Consider the following 25,225-nt stretch of genomic DNA (forward strand, 5'->3'; position numbering starts at 1 on the left):
ATCCCATTGGGTGGGGGGGAAGTGAGTGAGCAGCTGCGTGGTGCTTAGTTGCTGGCTGGGGTTAAACCACAACATCTCTCTATTTAGCCTAGAAGTCAACATTAACTGGCACATATGTCCTCAGAACAGGTGTATTTCCAGAAAAATAATAATGCTGGTAAGAAAGTGGAATGCAAATAATGTGTAGACTTAGAAATCCTGACTTCTGGGAGTGATCACTGAAGTTGAGGCAATTCAGTATCTCTATGACTTGTCCTTTAATGACTGCAATTGCATTTATTATAAAGGGTTACTTAATAGGTAGTTGAATGTACAACGTATTTTTCAAGCCCTGATTTGTGCAATCTTCTCAGTTACTTTCTACTACACTGAATCCTTGTATGAAATATCAGACTACCTAATTTCTTTGCATTCATAGTAGAATAAAACTGAACTGTCATGAAGATGGTAATATATTACTGCTGCGTGCAAGACAGTTTCAACTCAGGGAATTTTAATCTATTCAATGTATTGCCAACTATATAGTATATAGTGGGGAAGTATAACACACTTTCAATTACTGGTATCGAAAGAACTAAAAGCACACAAATAAGCAAACATTTGGGGAAAACACCTCGGCTTCCCTCCAGACACCTTTGCTCCCCAGTTTCTGGTCTCCAATTGCCTCGCCGCATGCTACACTGAGGTGACAGGAGCGCAGGAGATGGGGGTCAGGTCCTGCTCCTTGTTTTTAACTCAGTTGCTCAGGCATGGAGGAACCCACTGGCTGTAGTCCCTCTAGGGTCATACCTCCTGCTCAGTCTCCTCTCAGCCTGCCCTGGGCCCCCCCCCAGCTCCTGCCCCTGCTCAGGCCACCACCACCCCCCTCAGCCCCATGCCCTGGTCAGTCTGATACTTTCCTTCAGCATTACTCCTGTACCTCCAGCCCCTGCATTGGTTTTCCTTCACCTCAGCATTTGCCACCCCTTCTTACTCATGTTTCCACAGAGACATGACAAACACTTCTGACTGGTTCTGTTTTGGCATAGGGTTTTGTCCTTTGGAGCCATGGGGCAGCCCTAACCTCCTTCCTCAGAGTACCCCTGCAGCCCTCACCACCAACCACTTGCCAGTCAGACCCTGCATAGCTATTAACAGCCTCTTTGACCTCATAAGGAGTAATACCGAAGGAACAGTGAGGCTATGGAGGAAGCTAACACGACTCCACCACAGCACAGTACACTAGCACTCCAATCTTGTGGCCTTTAAGATTAGATTCACTCCACATCTATTCTCTTGTAAGTTTCAGTGAATGGTTCAAATAATGCTTTTAAATTACTAGAGCAAGTCTTCTGTCAGCAAAACGTTGTTGCTGTACATATCATATGCTTAGCCTCTAATACATGCATCGTGAGGAACTACAAAGTTGTGATTGCCAGGTCCATTTAACTCTTATCAGAATGGTAGTTAGAAAACCAACATAAATGTATTATGCTGGTCTAACACCACAGCTCCACAAACACTAACTTGGCACTAACTAGCACATCTCCCATTGACTACTTTCACCTTCCATCAGTGTCACCAAAAATGTTTGCATAGTCACCTACTCACCCAGAGTAAAACTAATACAGCAAAACAAAAGAGAAAAAAAAAACTACCTGCTATGCTCAGAGAATGTTTGCCTTTATAAAACATTATAAGTACCTTTTTTCACTACTTCTGGAAGCCCATCTGGCTTACCGTCTGTGTTCTCCTGATCAAACAGATTTTGACAGATATCATCCTTCCTGTTTTTTTTGGATAAAGTCTCTGGCACAGGGGATCTTGGTTCTCCATTATCTTTCCCGTTGTCTTCGTATCTCTGCCTTTTACTTGAAAGCTTAGTAGTATCTTCATCTGACCTCATGTCTTTGACAGACTGATTGCTCACTGGTAATAAGTTATCCAAATTCAGCAAAGGAGTACTGACAGCATCACTTGTTGGCTGTTTCAGCTGAGCACTCAACAAATTGACTTGTGTTTTTAGCATCTCATTTGCTTCCTCTAGTTTATAATATTTAACAATTAGAGAGCAATATTTCTCCAAGTTCTCATTTGCTTCTCTGGTTTTCACTTCCGTAGATTCCTGTAATTCTTCCAGTTTTAACTTAATTTCTTCTGTAACGGCATTCTCATCAGCACCTTTCAAAGCAAAATATCATTATTCATATAACTGACATAAAAATTGCATATACAGGAATTTATAATTAATTAAAAGATGTGTGACCATTGCATTATACATAATCTGTAACTGTGCAACTGTAAAAAAATAAGCGACAGCATATAACAAAATCAGTAATATGTCAGACATAATAATGTATTTACTAAATAGAGAACAAACATGCAAAATTTGAAAAGAATCCTTGACCATGGACAAACATTTTCCCTGTCATTTTGTAACTTATGAAAGAACAAAACATGAGAATCAGAGGGGAAAGCTGGCTGGAAAATGATAAAAGAACTTATACACAAGCTTTAGTTATTAAGAAAAAACACTCCCCTTCTTTCTTAAGTCACTTTTAACCACAAAAATGTAATATTTAAAATATATATTCAGAATCCAGAGTTGCCTCTGACACTTTAAAAGAAAGAAGATGAACTAGTTTTTCAAAATGTTTGATGCATTTGCAGTTGGTTTTTTTTTTTTTTACTAGTTAAGAATCATGCTCTGTATTAGAGCTGCATATGCAATAGACATTTTAGGGAAAAAAAGTTTTACAAACTAATGCACCGCAAAGAAAACATTAAGATTGAATCTAAATTCAGTCACCTTCTTTCTTATACTTTGACATACTTAGATTTTTCTTCTTTAATAGATTGTCACGTTCAACTAGCTGTTTCTGCAACATTTCCTTTTCCTGTTCCATCTGCTTACAGGATTTCATCCACAGCTGCACTTTACTGTGGGCAAATTCATTTTCCTTCTTCAGTTGAACTATAATGTTAATATTATCAGCCTACAAAATGAGAAATGTAGTTATTACACCAGAAACATAATTCTTCCATTTAAACATTACAATGTCAAATGGAAGCTCAACTGTTATGCAATATTAGCTGTGGAGCATGGTTGTAATGTATACTTGTTTGCTTGTTTCCATACAACCTCATAGCAGCTCTTTTACTGCAGGAAACATGAAAGTCCTCTTACTAGATGGGTACATACAGGTGATTAACTCAATAGAAAAACAAGAATTCAAATACCAATAAGGGAGACTTATTCTCTTCAGACATACCAACAAATTATGAATGTTATTACTGATGTCAAAACTAGCACCCTACCTATGAGAAGGCTGTATGAACTCTGAGGCAGTAGTCCTTTTTCCATCTGTTATCACTTCATTGACGTGGCATAAGAAAGTGCTCCCTTCCAGGTAACAGATTTCAAATCAATACTCTAAATTTTAAAGTGCTCTCTCCTAGTCTGAGTCCCCTTTATTCCTCTTTTTGTCCCTAATGCATCTTATTACCACAGAGGCAACATAACCCAAGCCTGCTTTGCACTCTAAGTTCCAGCTCAAAAATACTATTCTGAGCAGCAGAAGATCACTCCTTTCCACCCATTTCCACTCTCCTGGGCTGCTCCCTGCTCATCTGGTCTGGTACCAACCTGTGTGCAAATACCACGCAGTGAGCACAGCTGGAAGCCTTGTAGGCTACATTTGCACTACCACGGGTACTTTTTCTGTCACTGGCACATATCCTACAGTAATATATCATTGGACTGCTGGTATTAAACAAATTAACACCACAGTGGAGGACCCTTGGAATAAAGAACTGTTGAGCAAGATGAATGTATTGCAATTCAGTGTTTACTTGCAAGTGAATTGAATTGACTATGTTTCTTCAAGGATGCATTTAGAGATACTCATTCCCGAAGTGGGGGTACAGAGATGGAGCCAGCAATCAATTGCAGACAGAAACAGCATACACACACAGAAAAAAAAAAAAGTAGATGAGAAAAATGCAGGGGAAATTAATACAGAAATTCAGTTATATGGACAGTTAAACTTCACCTGTGCTACTAGAAAGCAAACCAAGCATATCTAGAACTGTTCTCAGCTGTAGTTGTTCACAGTATGTGGAGCTCATATTCTATCACCACTGAGAACAGTTCTGTCGTATAGAGAATTACACTAGTTAATAACTGTAATGAGAATTCTATATAAAATGGAATTGATAAACTCTCAAGAATCAAGAGCAATGTATCAAGACTAATGCTTAAGAGAGAACATGGTATCTTTTATCATCAAAGTAATTCACGAACAGAAAATAGAGGCACTGCAAAGTCTCTTTGAGTGTATTCTAACCACGTTATAACCCAGCTGCATTGTTCAGTGTAGACAATAGACTGCTGTGTTTAGTATCACATAAACCAATTTTAGGTGATCTCAGTGTGGTGTACGTAACAGAATTTTTCTAATGTAGATCAATAATAACAATGTTTCCTCTGCTCTATAGTCTCATTAGTGAAACAAAGGCTGTATCAAAGTCAAGCCAAAGCTCTGGAGTACCGGTTCCCAACCCTACATTTATTTTTCCCAATCCTACATTCATTTTACTACACAGTGCCTTGGGTCTCACATAGTTGACAATGCTAGCATATTTTTTTTCGTACCTTAGTTTTTAGGAGCTCTCCTAGGCTTTGATTAGCTTCTTTAAGGGAATTACTTAGTTCTTCTTTATTTGACTTCAAATGCTCAATTTCCAATTTTTGTGAGCTGATAAAGTGCTCCAGCAAATTCATCTTATCTTGACAGGCCTCAATTTCTACTTCATTCTAAAGAAAGAAAATGTGCCTAATTACTAGGATACTAAAATGACATTGAGTCGTATTTTAAAGATGTACTTAAGAGCATATCACAGCCCACAGGAATGCCACAGCAAATTTGCTTGGTATGTTTTGAGGAGTTTAAAACTGAAAGAGCAATTTGTCTCAAGTATATATTTTGAATACCAGAATCTTGCCTATAAGAACTCTGCAATTAGAAAGCCCTTATATTTTACTATAACTTGCTCTTAAATTTACTTTATATTCACAAGAATGAAAATTATTAAGAAATAATGATAGTAAATTATTTGCCTGTGTCCTACCGGCCTCAAGTACATATTCATAGACAGATATTTCTGCAGAAAAGATAACGGGTCTTTGTATACAGCATGGATCACATGCATTTCCAACAAATTTGCTGTTACATCCTAAAATGGTTAATCTTTCTTCCCCATTCCTACCAAAACAACCATTTCCTGGACTAAAACATACTGTTGCTTTCCCTTTTTTCAAATGCATAGCCCTAGGTAAATTATATGTACACTTAACACTTACTGAGTTCGGGAGTAAATTCAGCTTTCACTGCTTGCTATATGGCAGAAAGTTAATTTAACACTTACTGAGTTCCAAGGTAAGTATATATAGTTTGGAAATATTGTTAGCAAAGACAATTGCTTTTGCAATAGAATCAGCAACATTTTGTAAAATACACAGAATTTAATTAAAAATTCATAGCACCATCCTTCCCATTTTCTGTTTTACCTTTTGTTTTGCTTCTGTCAGAGCATCCTGATGCTCTTTCTCTGCTTGAAGTAGTCTCTCTTTGTATTCTGCTATTTCTTTTTTAATTTCACTTTCTTTTTCTTGTAGTTCTTTTTGGACCATCTCCAAACTCTTAGTCAGTTCATTTTTTTCTGACACAGTTAGGTGCAACTGAATCTGTAAAAAGTAACAGCACTTTCTTTAGTATTTAGGATTTTCTCAATGAAGAAACAGTCAACCCATTAAACTATTTGACTTTACATCTGAAAAGGCTTTGAATTTCCAAAACCAACTTGATAAGAAAAGAGTATTTAACAGTGGCTAAACACACTGTAATCAAAGAATGGAATATCTGAATACAAAAGGCAGGGTAGGAGGCCAAGGAGGGTCTTCTAAAAAGAAACATTGTGATCTGAGGGGTATGCCAAGTGCAAGTTTGCAACACTGTTAAATCAAGCAGCACTGCCAAAATCAAAGCTTAACCTCTCCAAACATTGTTCCCTCTGAGAGTGACCTGAGAGGCTAAGGGCCACTTCCATCATCTTCTTTAAGATGAAAACTTTCTAAGCATTTTCATTTTGGTCCACTTTTATAACTGTACTTTTTGGACAGCTGGCCTGTATTTCCGTACAGGATTTCTGAAAGTTGCAGAAATCTCTTTTCTTTTCCCACTCAAAATCCTCAACGCCACAACAAAAACAGCCCCTGGGTGTAAAATTTTGCAAATAATGTTAGTAGGTCAGAAGACCGCTGAAGCTGGTTTAAAGACATAATATTGTTCACAAATAAGACCTACAGCTGTCTAGATGGTAAAACAGCCTCTAAGAAAAATATGAGCAAATTAAATACTCTGAAACTGTTTCTTCCTTGACTTTGTCCTGAAAGTACTTTAACGCTACTGAAACACTGAAAGTAGTTTAGTTTTAAAACAAACCTGAGAAATGTTACCTTTTTTTATCTAACATCCTCGGTGTGATGATTGAATGCCTGTAGTAGAGACAATTTCTTGGCACTGAAAGATTTCTAGATACTCACCTGTGGCCTTTATGCCAAGAAAACACAGTTTCAATAGAAGGAAGAGGGAAAAACTATTAACTAATCATTCTATCTCAGAAGAGAGCATTACATTTTTTGAAATTTGGAAGCAAGAACCTCTGATATTGTACATGAGCACAGCTCCTTGACCAGCCTCCACACATTTATTGTACTTGAGCATCTGGCCTTGAACACAGAAATACTACACACAGAGTAACTAACTTTGTTCTTTTCTGAGTGTTCTTGAATAAGTTGTATTTTTTCAGCAAGCTTGTTTCTTTCTGTGGTAAATTCTTCTTGTAATTTGGAAATCTTCTGTTCAGTATCACTTAGCTTGACTTGCAGCTCAGTATGACTTTCAGTCAGTTCATTTACCTGAAATTAAATTTTCCAGAATTATTTTGAATACATGTGTCATGACCTCCAAAGAATTTTCTCACACGCAACAAGCAATTTATAAGATGGGTTATTTTATTCCCATAGCTGGTCCAGCTCCAAGCAAGAGTCACAACAGGCTGACGCTGTTTTCACATGGCGTCCAATTGTTGTTTCACTTTCTTTTGAGCTCCCAAAGTACTTATTCTTGATATAAAAACTCACTCACACAGTACTAATTTTTCTTTCCTCTTTTTCTTCTAGAGGAAAGGGGAAACTATCCTGCATTATTTGATTACTTAAACTTCTACGCCTACTTTCAAGCAACCTTCCCATTCATCCCACACAAAACAATGTCGTGCTCTCCAGCTCTGTAACTTCAATGAAAACTTATGATTGCATTGAAAACATAATTTTAAAAATAGGATGCTTACTGTAAAAGTCTGAGGTTAAAGTTATTTTAAGATATAATTTATTAAGGAAGTGGTAAGCCCAGAGGACACTTTATCCTCATTCCTAAAAAGGCAACTCTACCCTCATGGAAATGGTGTTACCTTTTTACATAAAGTGCTCTTTTCACAAAGTGTAGATTCCAGTTCCTTCTCAAGATCCTTATAAGACAGTTTTAGAACATTCAGGATATCCGGAAAGGTTTCATTATCAGAAAAATGTTCCTCCTTCAGCTTCAACTCAGCAATCAAATTCCACAGCTTTTTTTTTTCCTGGTGCCAACATTCATGCTCATGTTGCATGTGTGTCAATTGTAAAGACAGCTCCTCTGTTTCTTTCACCTGCTTTTGAAGAGTATCATTTTCCTGCACCTTTTCATCGAGTTTTTGTTTATAATCCATCAATTCTTGAACAAGTATTTCCCTCGTTTGATCCAATTTGATATTTTCATTTTTTACTTCCTGACATTCCTGTAATAGTATCGTTTTTTCTTGCTCAAGACAAGCCACCTGATTAATCAAGACTAGCTCTTTTGCTTTAGCATCTGCTTCCTCTTTGCAAGAAAACTCTAACTTCTCACTTATACTTTTGAGCTCAGACTTCAGCAACACCACAGTATTTTCAAACTCATCCTTGATTTGCATCTTTTCTTCCTCCTTTTCTTCTAACAGTTTTACTGTAGCCAAATTCGAAGACTCTAATTCAAAGATTCTTTCTTGCTTTTCTTTTAAATCTTTAGCCAAACACTCTTTTTGTGAGGTGAGGACATCAATTTGTAAGTTAAAACATTTCAGCTTTTCAGTCATCTCTTCCATCTCCATTGTTAAAGTTTCTGCTTCTGCTTTAGCAGCCTCTGACTGAATAATTGCTTCTTCCAGATTTTTCTCTGACATCTCCAATTCTCTTTCAAGCCTCTCTATTTTATCCAGAAGAGAGTCAGCTTTCCGTTCACTCTCTTTCAGCTTTTCAGCAATGTGGTGTTTTTTCTTCTCATCAGATTCAATTTTTACTTTCAGCTTCTCAATTCCATATCGCATTTGGTCTACTTCTTTCTGCGCTGAGCTGAGTCTAGCAGCAAGTTCACCTTTTTCCATTAACAAGCCTTCCAAAGATCTGGAAAGTTTTGAATTTTCCATTTCTGACAAACTTAATTTATTCTGCATCATTTCCAACTGTCTTACAATCAGGTCTTTCTCTGTCTTCAATTCTGCTGCTTCGTTTTGGAGTTTTCCTTTTTCTAAGGTGAAAGACACAGCTTCATTTTCCAAACTTTGCAGCTTCTGCAGAAGATCATCTTTTTCATTTGATAATTGATTTACATCAGATTTTGCAGTCTCAGTCAGGTTTGTTTGTGTCCTCGCTTCACCGTCTAACCTTCTAATAAATTCAGTAGAATCCACCTTAGTTGACTCTAGCTCTTTTAATTTCTCTTGTAGCTTCTGATACTTCTGATCCAGTTCTTTTTTATTTTCAGATAAAATACTCAGTTCTTGGCCAATATGGTTTCTCTCAGCTATGACTGAAACAAGGTGCTCTTGAAAGCTAGAAATATTTTTCAGGTTAACTTCCCTCTCCCTTTCTAACTGCTGACATTTTACCTGAAGCATTTCAATATCACGTTCTGTGAACAAGGCATGGTTCTCCATATTAACCTGCTCAGATTTTAGACTCCTCTGTTCATTTTCAGCTGCAAGACATTGTTCATGAAAATCTCTATTGGTCATTTCTACATCATCCAATGTGTCTGCTGCATTAGACAATCTAACTTTATATATCTCCAGCTCAGGCTTTATGTTCTCAGGTTCTTTTTCTAATGAGACTACTCTAAGAGATAACTGCTGCTTATTGACAGAGACCGATTCCATTTTTTCCTTTTTGTCACAGTTTTCTTCCTTAACAACTACACTAGCTCCCTCTAGTTCTGCAAAAGCTGAGCTCTTCGGAGTTAGTTGTACATCCTGAAAGTTCAGGTCTGAGTTTAATTGCTCAACTTTCATTAGTAAATCAACATATTTATGACTTTCTTCTGTCTCATAAATCAGCTTCGAATTTTCAGCAGTCTGCTGTTTTGCCTCCTTCTGAAGAGTTTTGGTGGTTATTTGATTTTCATAGAAATTCCCTGCACTCAGAAATGTACTACTGTTGGAAAATGACAATGCACTGGCATGGTCTGAAGGGATGGTTATTTTTCCTGACATATTTCTACACTCATGTTCTCCAGAAATCTTCTCAGTATAATCTTCCATTAATCTTGCTTCAGCGGTCTCAGTTACATTTTCACACACAGAGATATCTCCTACAGGCATTTTCTCAACAGGGATTAGTTTAGGTTTATTGCTTTTCAGTGCTGCGTTTTCAATAGGCACTCCCAATTGACAAGGACTATTGTTTTCTTGTTCGGTGTTCTGCAAGGGTTAAGAATCAATCCATTAAAAAAAGGAAAAGAAAAAGAATACATACAAGAAAAAAACAAGGTGAGTTTTAAAAGTTTTCTTAAACTAGTAAAGTGCCTCCTCTTATGTGAAATAAATAGATAGCAACCTTCTCTACTTCAGAATCTGCTTTCTTATGGAAAGGATCTACCCTTATTTACACACACATGCATCTTTGTCCAAAAGGTTTTAAGGATACTGAGGGAGAAATTTCAGCCAAATTTACTGAAAGACTAAGTGCAAAGATATCACATGCCTCCATATTTTGGGAAAATAGGTGTCTACGTGACAAAGTGGAAAATTATTAGTATCACTAATGGGGGAAAGGTTTACTGCTCACCTTCTATAAGACACCAGAGAATCTTCAAGGGACACAAGCCCAAATCCTCAAACAACTCCTTTTCCAAATTACCACTGCCTGTCAGAGCTGGCTTACATTTGGCACCATCTCATGCTCTCATTTGAAACAATAAAAATGAGTAACTTCTAAACTTGAGGACTCCAAAAAAGAACTGGGTCTGAAGGCAGCACCTGAATGATCTGTATTGAGTACTTCATCTTAAAAAAGCTCCAGCTATGTATGGTAAGGAACAGTACTTCTTTCTTCAGGTGTCTATGTATCAGTGTGGATGCTCTATGTGAATTGCAAGCAACATATACAAGTGAAAGATTTTCTTCTCTGCAAGGAACAGTTGCTCAGTATTGCACAGCTGGCCAAAATGTAGAGCTTCAAGATGCTCTGACTGTGAGAGCAGTGTTAAACTTTAACTTCCGAGTCTATGTTGACTGGGCACTGGAGGCCACCTGCACAGGACTTAATGGTCAAAACTGGAATTCTCACAATGCAGAAAATGCACCTGTTAGATTTATTTTTAAGGGGAATTAATCTAATACACTGTATGAAAGATTTAAACTGGTTTTCCTCCATTCTGAGTGAAGTTTTGATTCTGCAACTCCTTACAAGCAGCAAAATCTAGTTCACTTCCTAGATGCCATCTACAGCGCTGAAAAAAAAGACAGAGCCGACTCCCAAATTTCTTGTTCCCTTAGCTATTTCGAAGGAATTCAGGCTGAACTGAAAAGTAATTGTTCTGCTACCAGCTCGTTCTGTTCTGCTGTTCATGGTACTGAAAGGAATTAGAGGTGTGGAAGCAGTCCTAGTTTGCTTGTCGTGTGGAGGGACATGGGAAGCGTGTGCATCTTTAACTGACTTGTGTTAAATCAGAGATCTAAGCTTGTAAGCACAGTACAGATACATACAGTGCATGCACACCCACTAACACAGCAGGATCCACACTGACACAGACCTCAAGAAAACCCAAGAAAGTAGCGCAAAGTATTACACAACTCTAATAGACTAAACTTGTTGGTTTTGTCATCATTTGTTATTTCTCATGATCCCTGTGAAGCATAAACCAGAACTCAAGGTACGGATTATTTTTCTACCTTCTCTAAAGACCAGTACTGTTTTTCTGTGGGACACAATTTTAAACACATTTAATTTCAAAATTTAAATTTGGCTTACCATAAATCAAAGGGTTTACATAAAACTGATTTACATGACAGCAATTACTTACATTTTCAATATCCGTGCACAGCAGTGAATGAGAACTTAAATCAAGGACTTGTAGTTGGAGTCTTGCTGCTTCCAGCTCCAAAGACAGATTTGCAGTTTGCTTTCTTTCTGCTTCCAGTTTGCACTCCATCTCCATAGTCATATTATTCAGCTTCTGCTGCCATTCTTCCTTGTCAGACAGATTTTGCTGTTTGAGATGATCTATTTCTTCTCTTTCAGAAAGTATAACTTTTTTCAGCTCTTGTATTTCCTCATTTTTCATATTCTCTTGAATGTGAAATTGGTCTTCCAGCACCTTGATGGCCTTCTCATATGTCTGACACAGCATCTGAAGTTCTTCAATTCTACTCTCAAGGTTAGATTTTCTAGGACTAATACTCCTGGCCTCCCTAACAGAGTCCAATTTGTGATTATGACAATTTTCAGCCAAAACTTTTGTTGCACTTTCTGGAATTATTTCTGCAGAACTGTCCAGCTGATTCATTTCCTCCGTCCATTTGCACATATCACTGTTACGAGAATCAACCACCTCACTTACTTCTGTAAAACAGCGACTTTCAAGAAGATCTGAGGAAGAAACAGTTGACTTACTTTCATCTAATTTAGACAGTGTGTCATTTTGGCTAGGAGATAGTGGCACTCTCACAGAATCTATATGAGCATTGCTCAGACTTGTCAACAATGCAGAATTTTCTGCCTTCAGTATTTCAATACAACACTGTAGCTCAGATATCTTTGAGCTCATACTGCAATGTAGTTCATATAATTTTATATGTTCATTCTGGAAAGACAAAAGCTTCTCTCTTACTTCAACAAAGTGTATTTTAACTTCTTTGCTAGACAATTTTATCTCTTCAGAGTCAGAACTGGGTCCAGTACTGCATTCTTTAAGTCTGAAAGACATTTCCTTATTATCAAAATACATTCTCAGATAGCTGTTATCACTTTGATCCATAAGTTCATCAGGAAAAATAGCTTTCTCTGCTTTTAAATTTTTATCTGTGTTCATTATGTTCTTTTTCTCCTCTGCCACTTTATCAATACCTGTGACGCCATTGGTTTTTGAGTCTTTAAATCCAGAGGCTAATACAACGTTCTCACTCTGCAACCTCTCACACATTTTCTCGAGCTCGCTCAGATTGTTCATCATTACCTGCAAAGAGGATGCCAGCAAGACCGATGAATAACTTTCATCCATTCCTCTTTTGCCACAATTCTGGGAAGCACTATCATAATTATACTCCAATGAGTGGCCATCTTCATCTAACACTGTAAGTGGAGAATCTGAAGTTTTCAATTCTTTAACAGACAGTAGTTCTTGCTGCAGTCTCTCTTTCTCTCTCACACTTTTCTCAAGTTCTACTTCTACGCCTTTTAAAGCAGTCTCCAGTTGCATCACTTCTAACCTGTAATTCTCCAGGGAGAGTTCTCTGTCCTCAAAATCCATTTGAAGAAGCTCAAGTTTAACTTGGTATTTATTCAGCTCAGCATCCTTTTCTTCCATGGAATTCCTCAACTGTTCTGAATGAAGTCTCCATTGACAACTAATGTCACACATTAGAGGTTCACTTTTTGCTTCTAGTTCCTTCCTCAATTGCTCCTTGTCTTGAAATACGATACCACATTTCTCTTGCATTGTATTTTGTGTTTCCCTGACATTTAACTTTTCCTGTCTTAAACAGTCAAGCTCCATAGAAGGCACATGTTGGATACTGGAGAATTCTGACTGCAGTTGCTGAAGTTCTTGAACCAAATCCTTTTTTATTTCTTCTGAGGCTATTAGTTTATGTAAGATATCTTTATTCTCACTAAATATCTGTTTCTCTTGTTCTAATTTTGCTTTATTTTCCTCAAATTCAATTGTCTGCTCTCTCAGAATGCTCAACACGTTTGCATTTTCTTCTTCCACTGATTTATACTTTGCTTGCAAAACTTTAAGCTCTGTTTTGATTTCTTCACTTCTTGATTCAATATGCTGTCTTTCCTCCTTGTGTCTTCTGGACATTTCAGAAATGATTTCTTCTCTTTCCTTTAAACTATCGGAAATATTTTTATTTGCTTCCAGTAAAGTTGTTTGTTCTTGCTCTAAAGCTCTGCTTAAATCCCTAAGGGTTGCATTTTCTCCAGTAAGATTCTCAATTTTTTTGCTATATGAGGAAATCATTGAAGACATGTCCTTCTTCTCTGAATCCCATGTTCCAGACATGAGCTTCAGCTGTCTTACTGAATCCTCAAGCAATTTATTATTGAGCTTTAAATCCTGAAGCTCAGCTTGTTGGTTTTCCAATTTTTCATTCAGAGTTTGCAGTTGCATGTCCTTTTCCTCAAGAATAGCTAAAGTTTTTTCAACTAATTTCTGACGTGCTGAAATATCCACTTGCAAGTTACTAATGTGCTGTTTAGTTTCTGTCATGAAGCTTTCATGCATCTGTTCTACATTAAATAATCTTTCTTCTGTTTCACACTTTATTTGCAGTAAGTCTTCATACTGCTGCTGCTGATTTGAATTCAGCTGCTTTTGAGCCAATAAGGAAATCTCAAGAGAAGAGATCTGATCTCGTAAAATGGCCAGATCCTTAGTTTTTCCTACTTCTAGAAGAGCTCTTGCACATTCGGGATCCTCAGCAATGGAGTTATTTGCTGTAAGTTGCATATTATCTAAAACAGTTTTATCCTGACCACTTTGTAAATTAACTTCTCCATTTTCTGTCATTTCTGAAGTATCTTTTGCTTTCACAAGACAACAGATTTTTTCATATTCAATGAGCAGGTCATGATAACATTGCTCCCTTTGCAGTCCTTCACTTGCGGCTAACTGTAATTTTTCTTCTACTTCACCAATTTGGTTCGTAAGCTGGAATATTTTACAGGACATATTTTCTCTCTCTTTACAGTACTTTTTATCAGAATGTTCTGCTTTCTGCTGAAGTCCATCAAAAGCTTTTTTTTGTGCCTCTAATTCTGCACTTTTACATTCCAGCATGTCTTTAAGTTCTCTAATCTCTGTGCTTTTTCTGTCACTTTCACTCTCCATCATTCTGAGTTTCTCACTATGCTCATGATTTTTGATTCGCTGACTTTGAAGGGAAATCTCCAAGTCATTAATACGAGTCAGCATACCTTCCTTTTCAGACTTAAGTTTATTTATAAGATGATCATATTCATTTTTCCATTGAGAAAAAGCAGTAGCCTCTTTTTGCAATTCTTCACATTCTCTCTGCTTGAATCCAAGGAGCCTCTGCAAAGCTTCTGATTCTTCCTCCATTTTACTAATTTTACTGTTTTGTTCTTTAATATGATTAACTTTTTCCCTGAGCAGGTCTTGGGTAGAATCTTGTTGCTTTTCCATGTCAGCTAAAGCTATTTTCAGCTTCTCCAGTGAAAGGGAGCTCTCTTGCTTTTTAAATTTCTCTTCCAGTAACTTCAGCTCTGCTTCCTGGAAAGTATTCTTATCTGTAAAAGAAAACACCATCAAATCTTTGCCAGTCAATACTGGCAATTCTACTGATAATTTTCTAGATGAAATCTTACTAGTTACTTTTACTATTTTAAATTCTCATTCTAGTGCAAAGCATTACTCTCAAGTTATACCACTGGATAAAGGATTGTTTATATCATCTTAGGCTATCGGACACTATGTACACATAGACATTGTCGACTTTCCACTCTGTAGTCTGACACAAGTCTGCACTCCAACCCGGTCAGTCCTTACTTCTCAGGTGTAACTACCTGTTGTTTCTGTGTCTCACTTTCACCAAATTTTATATAATAGCAGCACTGCCTTTTTTTTTTTTTTTTTAAACAAAACAGGTCTTATTCCAGTATGTGACCTTCTTGTAGGTCAGTCTTATACTGTTTCTGCCAAAGAATGTCTAATTCTACACAGTCATTTTCCAAATTATCATAACTGGGGGGAGGAAGGCATTAGGTTCCACTAGCTAGCTGGTAAAGTCTGCAAATTTTCTACAAGATCAAAAACAAACCATCTGTTGAAATGCAATGAAAAGTTTGGTCATTAATTTTAAGGAGAACAAAATCAAATTCAAAAGCTTCATTTTGAAATCTTACATGAAGTTTGACTGATGCACAGAAACAAGCGGGAATCTATCCTTTTTTTTTTTAAGTCAGATCCAGCAGAACTACAACGTATATTTCAACTCAATGCCTGAAAAACTGTGTTCTCAATTAGAAACAAACACTGCAAGCAAGGCTCAACTATCAGTGGTTATGTAACATTTTCCTTCCTTTTTTTTTTTTTTTTAAATTCTGTGAAACGCATAAAAGAATTACAAGACAGAAGTTTCCTAGTTTAAATAGATTCTATCAAATTCAGTTTGCTGGTAAGTTCAGTACACTTCGATTAATTTCAAACTTAAGTATCTTCAGCAACTGCATATGTTCATAGACAAAAATTCATTTCCATTTAGGACAAACTTAATGTTGGTTAAAACCACTAATCATATCCCACAGTAGAAACTTTTTTACTTAATTCACAATGAAACTTACAGGATTGTAGAAATCGTACATCATTAAACATGCAACAGAGGTTCTGCAAACATAAATACATAACTCACTTTTCATCTCTTCTGCAAAATTCTGGCTCTGTTTTAGAGACTGCTTGATTGTATTTAGTTCTTCTTCAAGTTGGTGGATCTCTTGCAATTTTTTTTCAAGTTTACAGTCAAGAAGGTTTTTCGCCTGCTTCACTTCCTAAACCAAAACCAAATAAGACCATATTTCATGTGAATTGCCAAGATACTAAAGAATTCAGTTCATTTATATTAAAAGAAAGATATTGCATTAGGTCCTTTGGGCAGCTATTAAGTCTTTGGGCAGCTATGCCTGGGTTCCTAAGCACTGCTTGGGAACATAAGCTGAACTATTCTTAACTAGTTGACAGCATCTGAGAGATGCTGCCAGTTGACATAGTTAGCATGCCCCTTGTTTGCATAAAGCAAACAGCTCCACGTGATGTGCCCCAAACAGATCAAGACAGGACAGGACAGGACAGGACATATCCTACAAAATCTGAGCTGATGAAGTTAGGCTACTTTCCCAAGGCAATAAAGGAAACAAATCTCTGCAATGGCATCAAATTTAACAAGAAATTTATAGATCAGATTTCACCTATCGTCTCATGTAGAGACAAGTTCTCTTTCCACTGAACATCAGCATCATGGCAATACTGGTCAAATTTTATTTAGAAGTGCTTACTCTTTCAGAGAGGGTTGTTTTGCCATTAAGAGTATTTTCTTCCAAATAAATTGAGTTTAAAAAACCCAAACAAAACAAAACACAAACACAACTACGTAACTACATGGCATCTAGGAAGCCAAATAAAAGTTCTTTTAAGGAAACTAATCCTTTTTCTCCAAACTCCTGTGCTGCTGGACAACAGATGGCATGGAACTGGCACGGCCTAATTGGAAACAGGCCGTCAATTATTCATCCATTTACTACTACCAGATGGGCAGCAATTCACAAACGCCAAGCTCAAGAAATGGAAAGGTCTGGATGAAAAAAATTAAAAGCTTGCTGGCATGGCAGGCTTGATTTTGCAACAACATAAATAAATCACCCTCAGAACATGATTAAAATTGTCACTGTCACTAACAGTTACCTTCCCTTCTACTCATAGCCTTCCCTACCCGCAGTTTAAAAAAAAAAAAAAAAAATCCAGTCGCATATAAGTTTCAGTGAAGAAAGTTTTCAAGTAATCTTAACAATAATTTTTTCAAAGTAGTACAAGTGTCCACATTTCTTGTATTCAAAGCACCATACTCAGATGCAATACAAGTACGTGAACTAAACAAGCCTGTTCATTAGGAAATCTAGGGTGATCTATGGAAAGAAAACCAAACACATTTAAGGAATTGAAATGGTTGAAAGGTCCAATTATTTTTATTTGGTGCAAACTTTCCCAATAAGCAGCACTCAGCAAAACCCAGGAACCCATAATTTAATGGACTAAGTATCTGATAGTAACTAGCCATTTACATTTTCCAAAGCTATAGGCAATAGAATTGATTTGGTTTCAATTCTACTTGTACATTGTATTACTCAAGTTAGCCATTCTGCAATTGTCCCTTGAAAAAGCAAAAAACAAACCAAAGCAAACTCCAGAACCTACATATAGGTAGTACTATTATTCCGGAGAAACTCTTCATGGGGCAGGCTTATGAGCAGTTTAGGGACTGACTGACCAATTTTTCGAAGAATAGTTATGGGCTTGCTCGTACCATCAAAATGTAAACCATATGCTAAGGTGCTAGAACTACGAAGCTATTGAGATATCACCATTGCAAAGCTAAGTAGTCCTTAGACTAAGCATATCCTGTATGTCTCACAAGTGTACCTGTTTTGCAACTTTTTTGGAACACCAGTCTTATCACACAATAAGGACTAAACACAGCAGTGGATTAACCAGCAGAAAACAACTGTATTCTCCTTTAGGTAGTTAGACCATTAGTGCAAGACTGCAACAATTTCCCTTTAACAAAGGAAAAAGAAATGCCAATCTCACTCTTATTTTCTTTTGCTATAAACAAAATACTGTCAACAAAGCCTCCAAGACTTCAAAACAATTTGATATAATTTTTTACATTATACTTATTTATGAGAGTGAGGAAGACAAGCCATGCCCTAAGATCTGCTGACATATACCATGCCTTCTCACATGCGAGTCTTAAGAGAGAGACCTGCAGCATTATTGATCTCTTCAAATGTGACAACCCCCCCCAGATTAAGCTTCTTTATAAATTTATTGGTCACATTCTAATACAACATCACTGTCACCAGCTGTTCAATTGTCTGACCAAGACCAACAAATATGAAGAAAAAATGTGACTACAGTTACAGCCTAGTACAAATGGATACAAGACTGGTAGATAAAATGAAGCACTCCCAAGAATTTGCAGCAAAAAAGGTATTTTCACAAATTAGATGCTCTCTGACAATGGCATCTCAAAAAACTGCATCAAATCTAAACTCACTCCATAAGCTCAAAGCCAGAAAGGGCATAAGCCCACAATATGTGATATAAACTATCTTTCTTTTTTTTGCTTTGTTTTTTTGTTTTAAAAATATGACAGATTACATTAAGAATGTGCAGAAGCTTGATAGATGCTTTCCTGCTCTGGGATACATTGGAAGAACAAAAATTATCTTGATTAGCCTTACCACTAGAAGGCACCAGTTACATTTATTTACTAAACAGGTTTCAAGGACCACTATCTGGCATCAAGGCTAAGTGGCATGGAAAAGCCCGTATCTTTACCAGTAAAGTCTTATATCTTCCAAAACAGGTGGCTCTAACCAAACCGCAAACCACTTGCTGGGAATGGTCCCAGGCTCATGTGAACTCCCAAACTGTGCCTGGGAACTGTATGAGAGTGCTAGTCAGCTGGGCCAAAGCCATGCAAAGTGCTGTTCTAACAATCAACAGTATAAATAGTCACATTCCAATAGCTGCGAATGTTCCCAGACATTGTAATCTACCAGCATGAATGTACCTAAAATTTCACAATATACTAAAGCTGTACCAATATTTATGCTGATCTGAACAAAACCCACTATTTTACTTTAAAATTGTTCATAGAATTTTGACAGGTAGATCTTTGGCAGAAATTATGCCAGATTATTTTATATCTGCTCATGAAAACAGGCAACAAGCAAAATAAGAGTGTTTAAGTAAAACAAACCGTGACATGAATTACACAGGTATTGAGCTCTCGTTCTTTTTTCTTCTGATTCTCCAAATAAAGAATAAAATTTGCATTGAGAGGTCTCTAGTGGCACAACTGTAACAATTTCAAGTGTAGCTGCTCTAATTGCCACCAAAGGAAAACAATATAACTGAGAAGACAAAGGAGACATTAAAGTGAAAAGATTTCTGCATGTGTGAATATAAGGTAGTACAGCAGCATCCAAAGACTTCTCTGAATTTATCTTCATTTGGGGAAAGTTTTTACAGCAGTGTATATTTGTTGGACTGTGTTTCTTCTAAGAAAAATGCCTTTTTTTTCCTTTTTTTTTTTTAAAAGAGGATATAGTAGTACAAAATCGCTGAGTTTGGCAGTGTGCATCAAAGCAGCAGTCAATGATTCCAGAATTTACTTTTAAAATCAGACAAGCATTGATATATTCTTATTTCGGGACCAAAAGCAAGAATTTCTTGAAACAAAACCCTACTTTTGATAAAAGGTAAGTTCAGCATGAACTAGAACCATAGCAGCAGCATTACAGCAATGAATCCTAACCATGCAGCCAGTTCCACAAATTGCATTAATCTACATGACGTTAGTGAAGACCTTATTTTGTATTACAACTAAGATACATAATTAAGATAATCCATAAAAGTGTTTAAAGATTGCTTATGGGAAAATATGCTATGTGAGTAAATGTGCAACAGTATTACTGTTTACAGATTGCCAATTTATGCTATTAATTCTATCAACTACTCCTCTGCATTGGTTACCTCAAAGCTTCTTGTCAAATCAGTTTCCTTAGCCTGGGCTGCTAATAAAGCTTGCTCTGCTTTGCACAGCTTCTGGGTGAGATCACTGGTATCATGTTCCAAGCGTTGTTTCACTGCCATTACCTGTAAGAATGTTGAAAATCGACATTGTATTCACAGGCATATATAACTTTTTTTTAAACTCCTGTTCTTGAACTCCAATATTCTATTACAAAATAAAACTACATTATTTTATCCCACCATGAACCTAAGGTTGCTTTACTGTGGTTTAGAAAATCACTGCTTATTGCCTTTCCAGTCCTTTGCCTCTGACCAGAAAGACAGTTTGTCTCTAAAATACATATATTTCTAGACTGTCTGAAATTGGATTAATACATCCAACTTGCAGCTACATCACCACAATGATATCTGTAGGATACAAATGAGATTGGGAATGTAACAGCCTTTTTGCTATGAGAATCAGAAAGTTAGGATCATAACTGCACTTATTGCTCCGTTGACAGAGGTTTTATAAAAACTGAAGGGGTTTTGGCTCTTTCAAAATAGCCCTATAATGCTCCAGATTAATAAGGAAAGAAATCACATTATAAGGTCGAAAAAGGAAAAAAAAAGTCTATTCTGAGGTCATTAGGTAATAAATTAGCTTTCTTGGAGAGAGAACTAAAAGGCACCTATTTTTCCTCTCTATGAAATCAATTTCTTCAGTAAGCATATTTCAGTTTCCACCAGAAACATTCGACTGAATGTATTCCCATGGCTATATTTCTAAAATAAGCCTGCAAGAATGCTGTTGTCAGTTTTGGAAACGCTGTTTCAGTTCAGCCTCCCCGTTAATGGGGGCTCGTCAATATAACTTTCAAAAAACTTGTGGCCCTTTTTAGAAATTCAGTTAGCTCTGCTGCTTTATAGCGGCTCTTGAGTTTTTTGAGGCTTTTAAACATTCCTCTTTTCTGGTCACCCACTCTTCAGGCTTGTGCTGCTTTCTAACTTCCTTCAAATTGTGGTTTTGTGACAACTAACGTGTTCTAACAGCTAGCTCCATACTGATGTTCCTCCTTACACAAGCCCTGACACTCATCTGATTTTGTGAAGAACCAGTTCAGGGACTAAACTGATCGCAAACACTTGTGCTTGTGTACACATATGCTAATATATACATAATTTTTTCTTTGCTCTTTTAGCTCCTGTATCAGCTCTCTGCAGGGTCACATGAGGGGTGGCACTGCTAAAAAAAGAAGTACCAGGAGTGCATGGCCAGAGTATATGAAATGGGACTGTTGTTCCAAAGGGCAACTACCCATTGATCAGTTTAGCTTTATCATCAAACTACACCTCTTCACATTTTCTATATAAGGTGTCTCTTGTTATCAGCTCCAGCTGCTACTCTCTCAGACAGATCTATTTTAGCTGCACTGTTCTGCATTCACATCTCCTTCCCTACGGTAAGTGGACTAGCCCCAAACTTTAAAAAGCCCCGTATTTCACAATTAAATACATAGTATTTCAGTGAGAAATGGTAAATACAAAACAGCTAATACAAACTGTACAAAACATTAATACAAGTCCCCACATGAATTATTTTTTGCTTTCTATATAACTAAATTAAGGCAGTACTGCTGAGACAACTAAATATCAGCTCTAGTAGATTTTAATACAAAAAAAGCCTACTTTGTCAAATTCTGCCTGCAGAGCATTGAAGTCATTTTTGGCTTGCTGTAGCTCCTGATTCAGTTTGTTTCTTATCTGGTTGCACTGCTGATCCAGTGTTTGTAAGGAACGTTGCTGACAGGAGAGTTCCTAGAAAACAGTGGTATAGTAGCAAAGAATAAACACATAACTGCAACAACTCTCTATTTTGGTTACTGGAGCCATAACAACTGATTTTCATTAGCAGATACTGCCTGCTCAGAGACACTTGTCTTACACAGTGAACAACAGTTTAAAACCAACTTTGATGCATGCTGCAAATGTCACATGGGCAAGAACGGCCCTAACCCAATTTAGGTCATCTGCTTAAAAACTCCATTACAGCAACATTCCTATCACAGAAAGGGAAAAAATTAAAACTAGTGAAAGTAACAGTATTAAAATTCTTCATCGTAAAGATAAGTTCCATATAAGAATTACATTATACTACAAGTGGACAAATTCATCTCTGCTATTATTTACTTAGCATAAAAACCCATACTGTAGGGTTGATTTTTTTTCTAGGAAAATTAAAAAATAGACTTAAAATAATACCTAGCAGGGGACTCAGCAACAAGATAATCTTACAAGGGCAGTCATGAAAACTGCACAAAAAATATTGTTTCCAAAACAGACTTCCTGAAACCTGTAGAAGGACAATATAGTTCATGGGGATCTTACGACATGCCAAGCAGGCATCCTTTAGGATAAAGAACTGTACTTGTCATTTCTCATGAGGCCTGTTCCTATGCCTTTGGACCTTATAGTTCTGATTCTGCACAGATTTCAGATTTATTAGGATGTAAAAAAGTAAGAGGCATGAGGGTAATTAAAAGCAATGAAGGAAAAAACCCAGGATATTTATCAGCCATAATCGCTATGCAAAAGTTGCAATATGCTCTACTAAAATTCTAAGATCCTTGTGAAGGGGAAAAGGCAATAAAGCTCTTGTGCTTCTCTTATTAGAGTATAGGCATAGTTATTTCATACAGGCAAGCTGCTTCACTAAAAGACAAAGTACCATACTGTCACCAAACAGATCAAAAGAAAAAAAAAAAAAAAAAAAAAAGGAATATTAACAGTGAAAGAACATTTTGAGCTGACATTTTCTGCAATGTGGCTCTGGCTCCCAGGTGCATGAAAACCCTGCACACAAGTCAGTGTATATTAGTCAGTCATATCTGAAATGATGTCAGCATCCCTTAGATTCTGCTCAAGAGCAAAAACAGGACAAGAGGCCCAAGCACTTCCTATACCAGTAAGACATCCAGTAAACAAACAGCTCTTGTTTATCAGGGAAAGTACGGATAAGTATTGAACTGTCATAAACAGAAATCCCAGAAAGATCAATGTCAATATATATATGTGTGTGTGTATATAATTTAGCATTTTTCTACATAGAACCCAATATAGATAAATCTCCAACTGCATTCCCACATAAGGTGACAGAAGCACTATACAATTTAGAAAGGAAAGATGTGACACCAGCTGGGTGTCACAGTAGCCGACACCAGTAACTAATGCTGAGTAAAGTACATATTCACTCAAAAGAGTTCTTCTGCAACACTCTGGTCAGGAGCATTTCCCAAGCTCACGGAAGGAGGCCCTTTGGACCCTAGTGCACTCCTTATTAATGAAACAATGAATTCAATATCATTATGTCCCAAAGCATTCCAGTAATTATTTCTAAAGCTGATGGTCTGAAAAGACTCTAAGCCCTATGTGTGACAGTATAAGAGAGAAACTGCAAAAAATCTTTCTTTCCTTAGATGAATGCTCAAAACAAACAAAAGAAGTGCTTCCTCTAGTTTTAGATGTCAAAAAATCAGTTATGCACATCTAAGCTAAAAGTGGAGGCTCCTTCCATTGCCAGCAGGCAAACACCCAGTTCCAGGGCGAAGACCCATATCTAAGGTGTCTGGAATAACCTACCTTCTGAAGGTGCCTCTGTCTCTGCAGAGAGTAAAATAGAGGCCTAAGTAACAAGCTTAGACTGATGACTAGATTTCAGATGTCTGAAGTAAGGTTTGAATCTCACCTTTTCAATCTGAAGCTTGGATGGAAATAATTAAATAAAATTTGAGACAGAATATTGTAAACCATGCCCTGATGTAAGTGTAACTCAAACTAGCAGGTGTTACCATCTTGGAACAAGGCCTGGAGCTTCTCAGGCCTTTCTGAAAGCTCATGGATCTCACCTGCCTTCTAGAAACAGAAATGTAATAAGGACCACATGAACAAGGCTTTACAGGATGGAATTCAGTAGGACCAGCGCCAGTATCTAAGTTTCACAGAAAGGAAGAGTCCCTCCCTGGGGAAGATGCACAGATCAGAATTTCCACAATATTACGCAAATTTGGATGCCGGAATGTGTAAAACAGAGCCTTTAAATTGGACTTGACAGCCAACTATTATAAATAAGTGAATATTAAACAAACATATAGCCTATAGCAGCTCACAGATCACAAACATTACAGAAAAAAAAGAGAGCGTTCTTCACAGTTAATGGCCTTGCTGAACAACCTAGAATGACAGTATGTGGATTTACGTATTAGTCTTATGAAGGTTTTTTTGTTTCTAACTAAAAATAAATTTTGCTTCACAGGAGCAGTTCCTGTGCATGGCACCTAAACTGCCTGACATCCAAGCTATAAGCTACTGAGACAAGCTGTAGCAACAAACAACCCATGTGGAGGATGATGTGCTGCTTCTCTGAAAGAATGTCTCAGAAATACCATATTCTTAAATGATCCCACTGAATAGAGTGCCAGTGCCCAAGAGGCATGCATCAGACATAGCAGAGCCAGTATGGACTGGGTTTGTAAGGAGAAACCATAACAGAAGGTTCATGGGCCTTCAGTCCATCTTTTGATGAATACAACAACTGCTATATTTGGATCTGTCAGCAGTGGTTTTTTCATGTTACAACTATTCAAATACAAAGATCAGTTCTTATTTACCACTTCTAGACAAGGTTCAGTATCTCTTTGAGATCCTGGGTTAGCATCTAGGTTAACAGACTTCATGAAACCACTTTTTCACTCAAAGAGCATTGGTAGAAGCACTGTTCACTTCAGCAGAATTCTTCTGCTAATTATTTTATCTTTCTGGATATACCTTGGAGAAAAGGTTTCAGGTTAAACATCTGACACAACAATAGTCTTCTTCAGGGCAATGCTCTTACCCAATCCCCAAAGCAAACTTAAAACGCCCATCTGAAACGGCACTATCCCTTCCAAATCTATGTCTTGGTTTTCCTAACACTGGTTATGTTATTAATTTTATAAAGAAAAAAACAAAGACTTTAGACCTAATCCAAATCAGTGTTAATGCTAAACATAACTTCACTCCAGAAAAGTTCCTGGGGTACTGCTACACTTTGTCTCTCTGCAAGAGCTTGCACGACAGAAATGGAAGACACTTGTGTCAATCCTGTATTTTTACCATCTTCTGAGCATGAACCAAAATTAGAATAACAGAGATATAATCCTAAAGAAATTATTTTCCTGTATGCAAGATGGAAGAAAAATTAACTCGGATTCCACAGAAATAATTGAGTCAATTATTACGTTTGAACGCACATATACATAATTCTGTGAGCAATGAAGCCTAGTTTCTCATGGATTTCTATCTCAATTGTGTCTCTC

The 25,225-nt window shown here is 37.0% G+C and overlaps 1 protein-coding gene across 1 annotated transcript in view; it reads right to left on the reverse strand.

Annotated features, from left to right (window-relative positions):
* CENPF (centromere protein F, 350/400kDa) overlaps positions 1–25,225 on the reverse strand; it is a 41,880-nt gene that overhangs the window by 3,878 nt on the left and 12,777 nt on the right. Inside the window, exons 8-17 of the mRNA XM_010576390.1 lie at positions 21,561–21,689; positions 19,893–20,015; positions 15,991–16,126; positions 11,418–14,869; positions 7,513–9,813; positions 6,806–6,958; positions 5,549–5,725; positions 4,634–4,795; positions 2,813–2,975; positions 1,684–2,160 (exon numbers count right to left, since the gene is read on the reverse strand). Coding sequence (XP_010574692.1) covers positions 1,684–2,160; positions 2,813–2,975; positions 4,634–4,795; positions 5,549–5,725; positions 6,806–6,958; positions 7,513–9,813; positions 11,418–14,869; positions 15,991–16,126; positions 19,893–20,015; positions 21,561–21,689 — 7,273 coding nt within the window. The remainder of the gene's footprint in view (positions 1–1,683; positions 2,161–2,812; positions 2,976–4,633; positions 4,796–5,548; positions 5,726–6,805; positions 6,959–7,512; positions 9,814–11,417; positions 14,870–15,990; positions 16,127–19,892; positions 20,016–21,560; positions 21,690–25,225) is intronic.

The sequence above is a fragment of the Haliaeetus leucocephalus genome, unplaced genomic scaffold (genome assembly GCF_000737465.1).
Source record: "Haliaeetus leucocephalus isolate CR32 unplaced genomic scaffold, Haliaeetus_leucocephalus-4.0 Scaffold526, whole genome shotgun sequence".
Classification (NCBI taxonomy): domain Eukaryota; kingdom Metazoa; phylum Chordata; class Aves; order Accipitriformes; family Accipitridae; genus Haliaeetus; species Haliaeetus leucocephalus.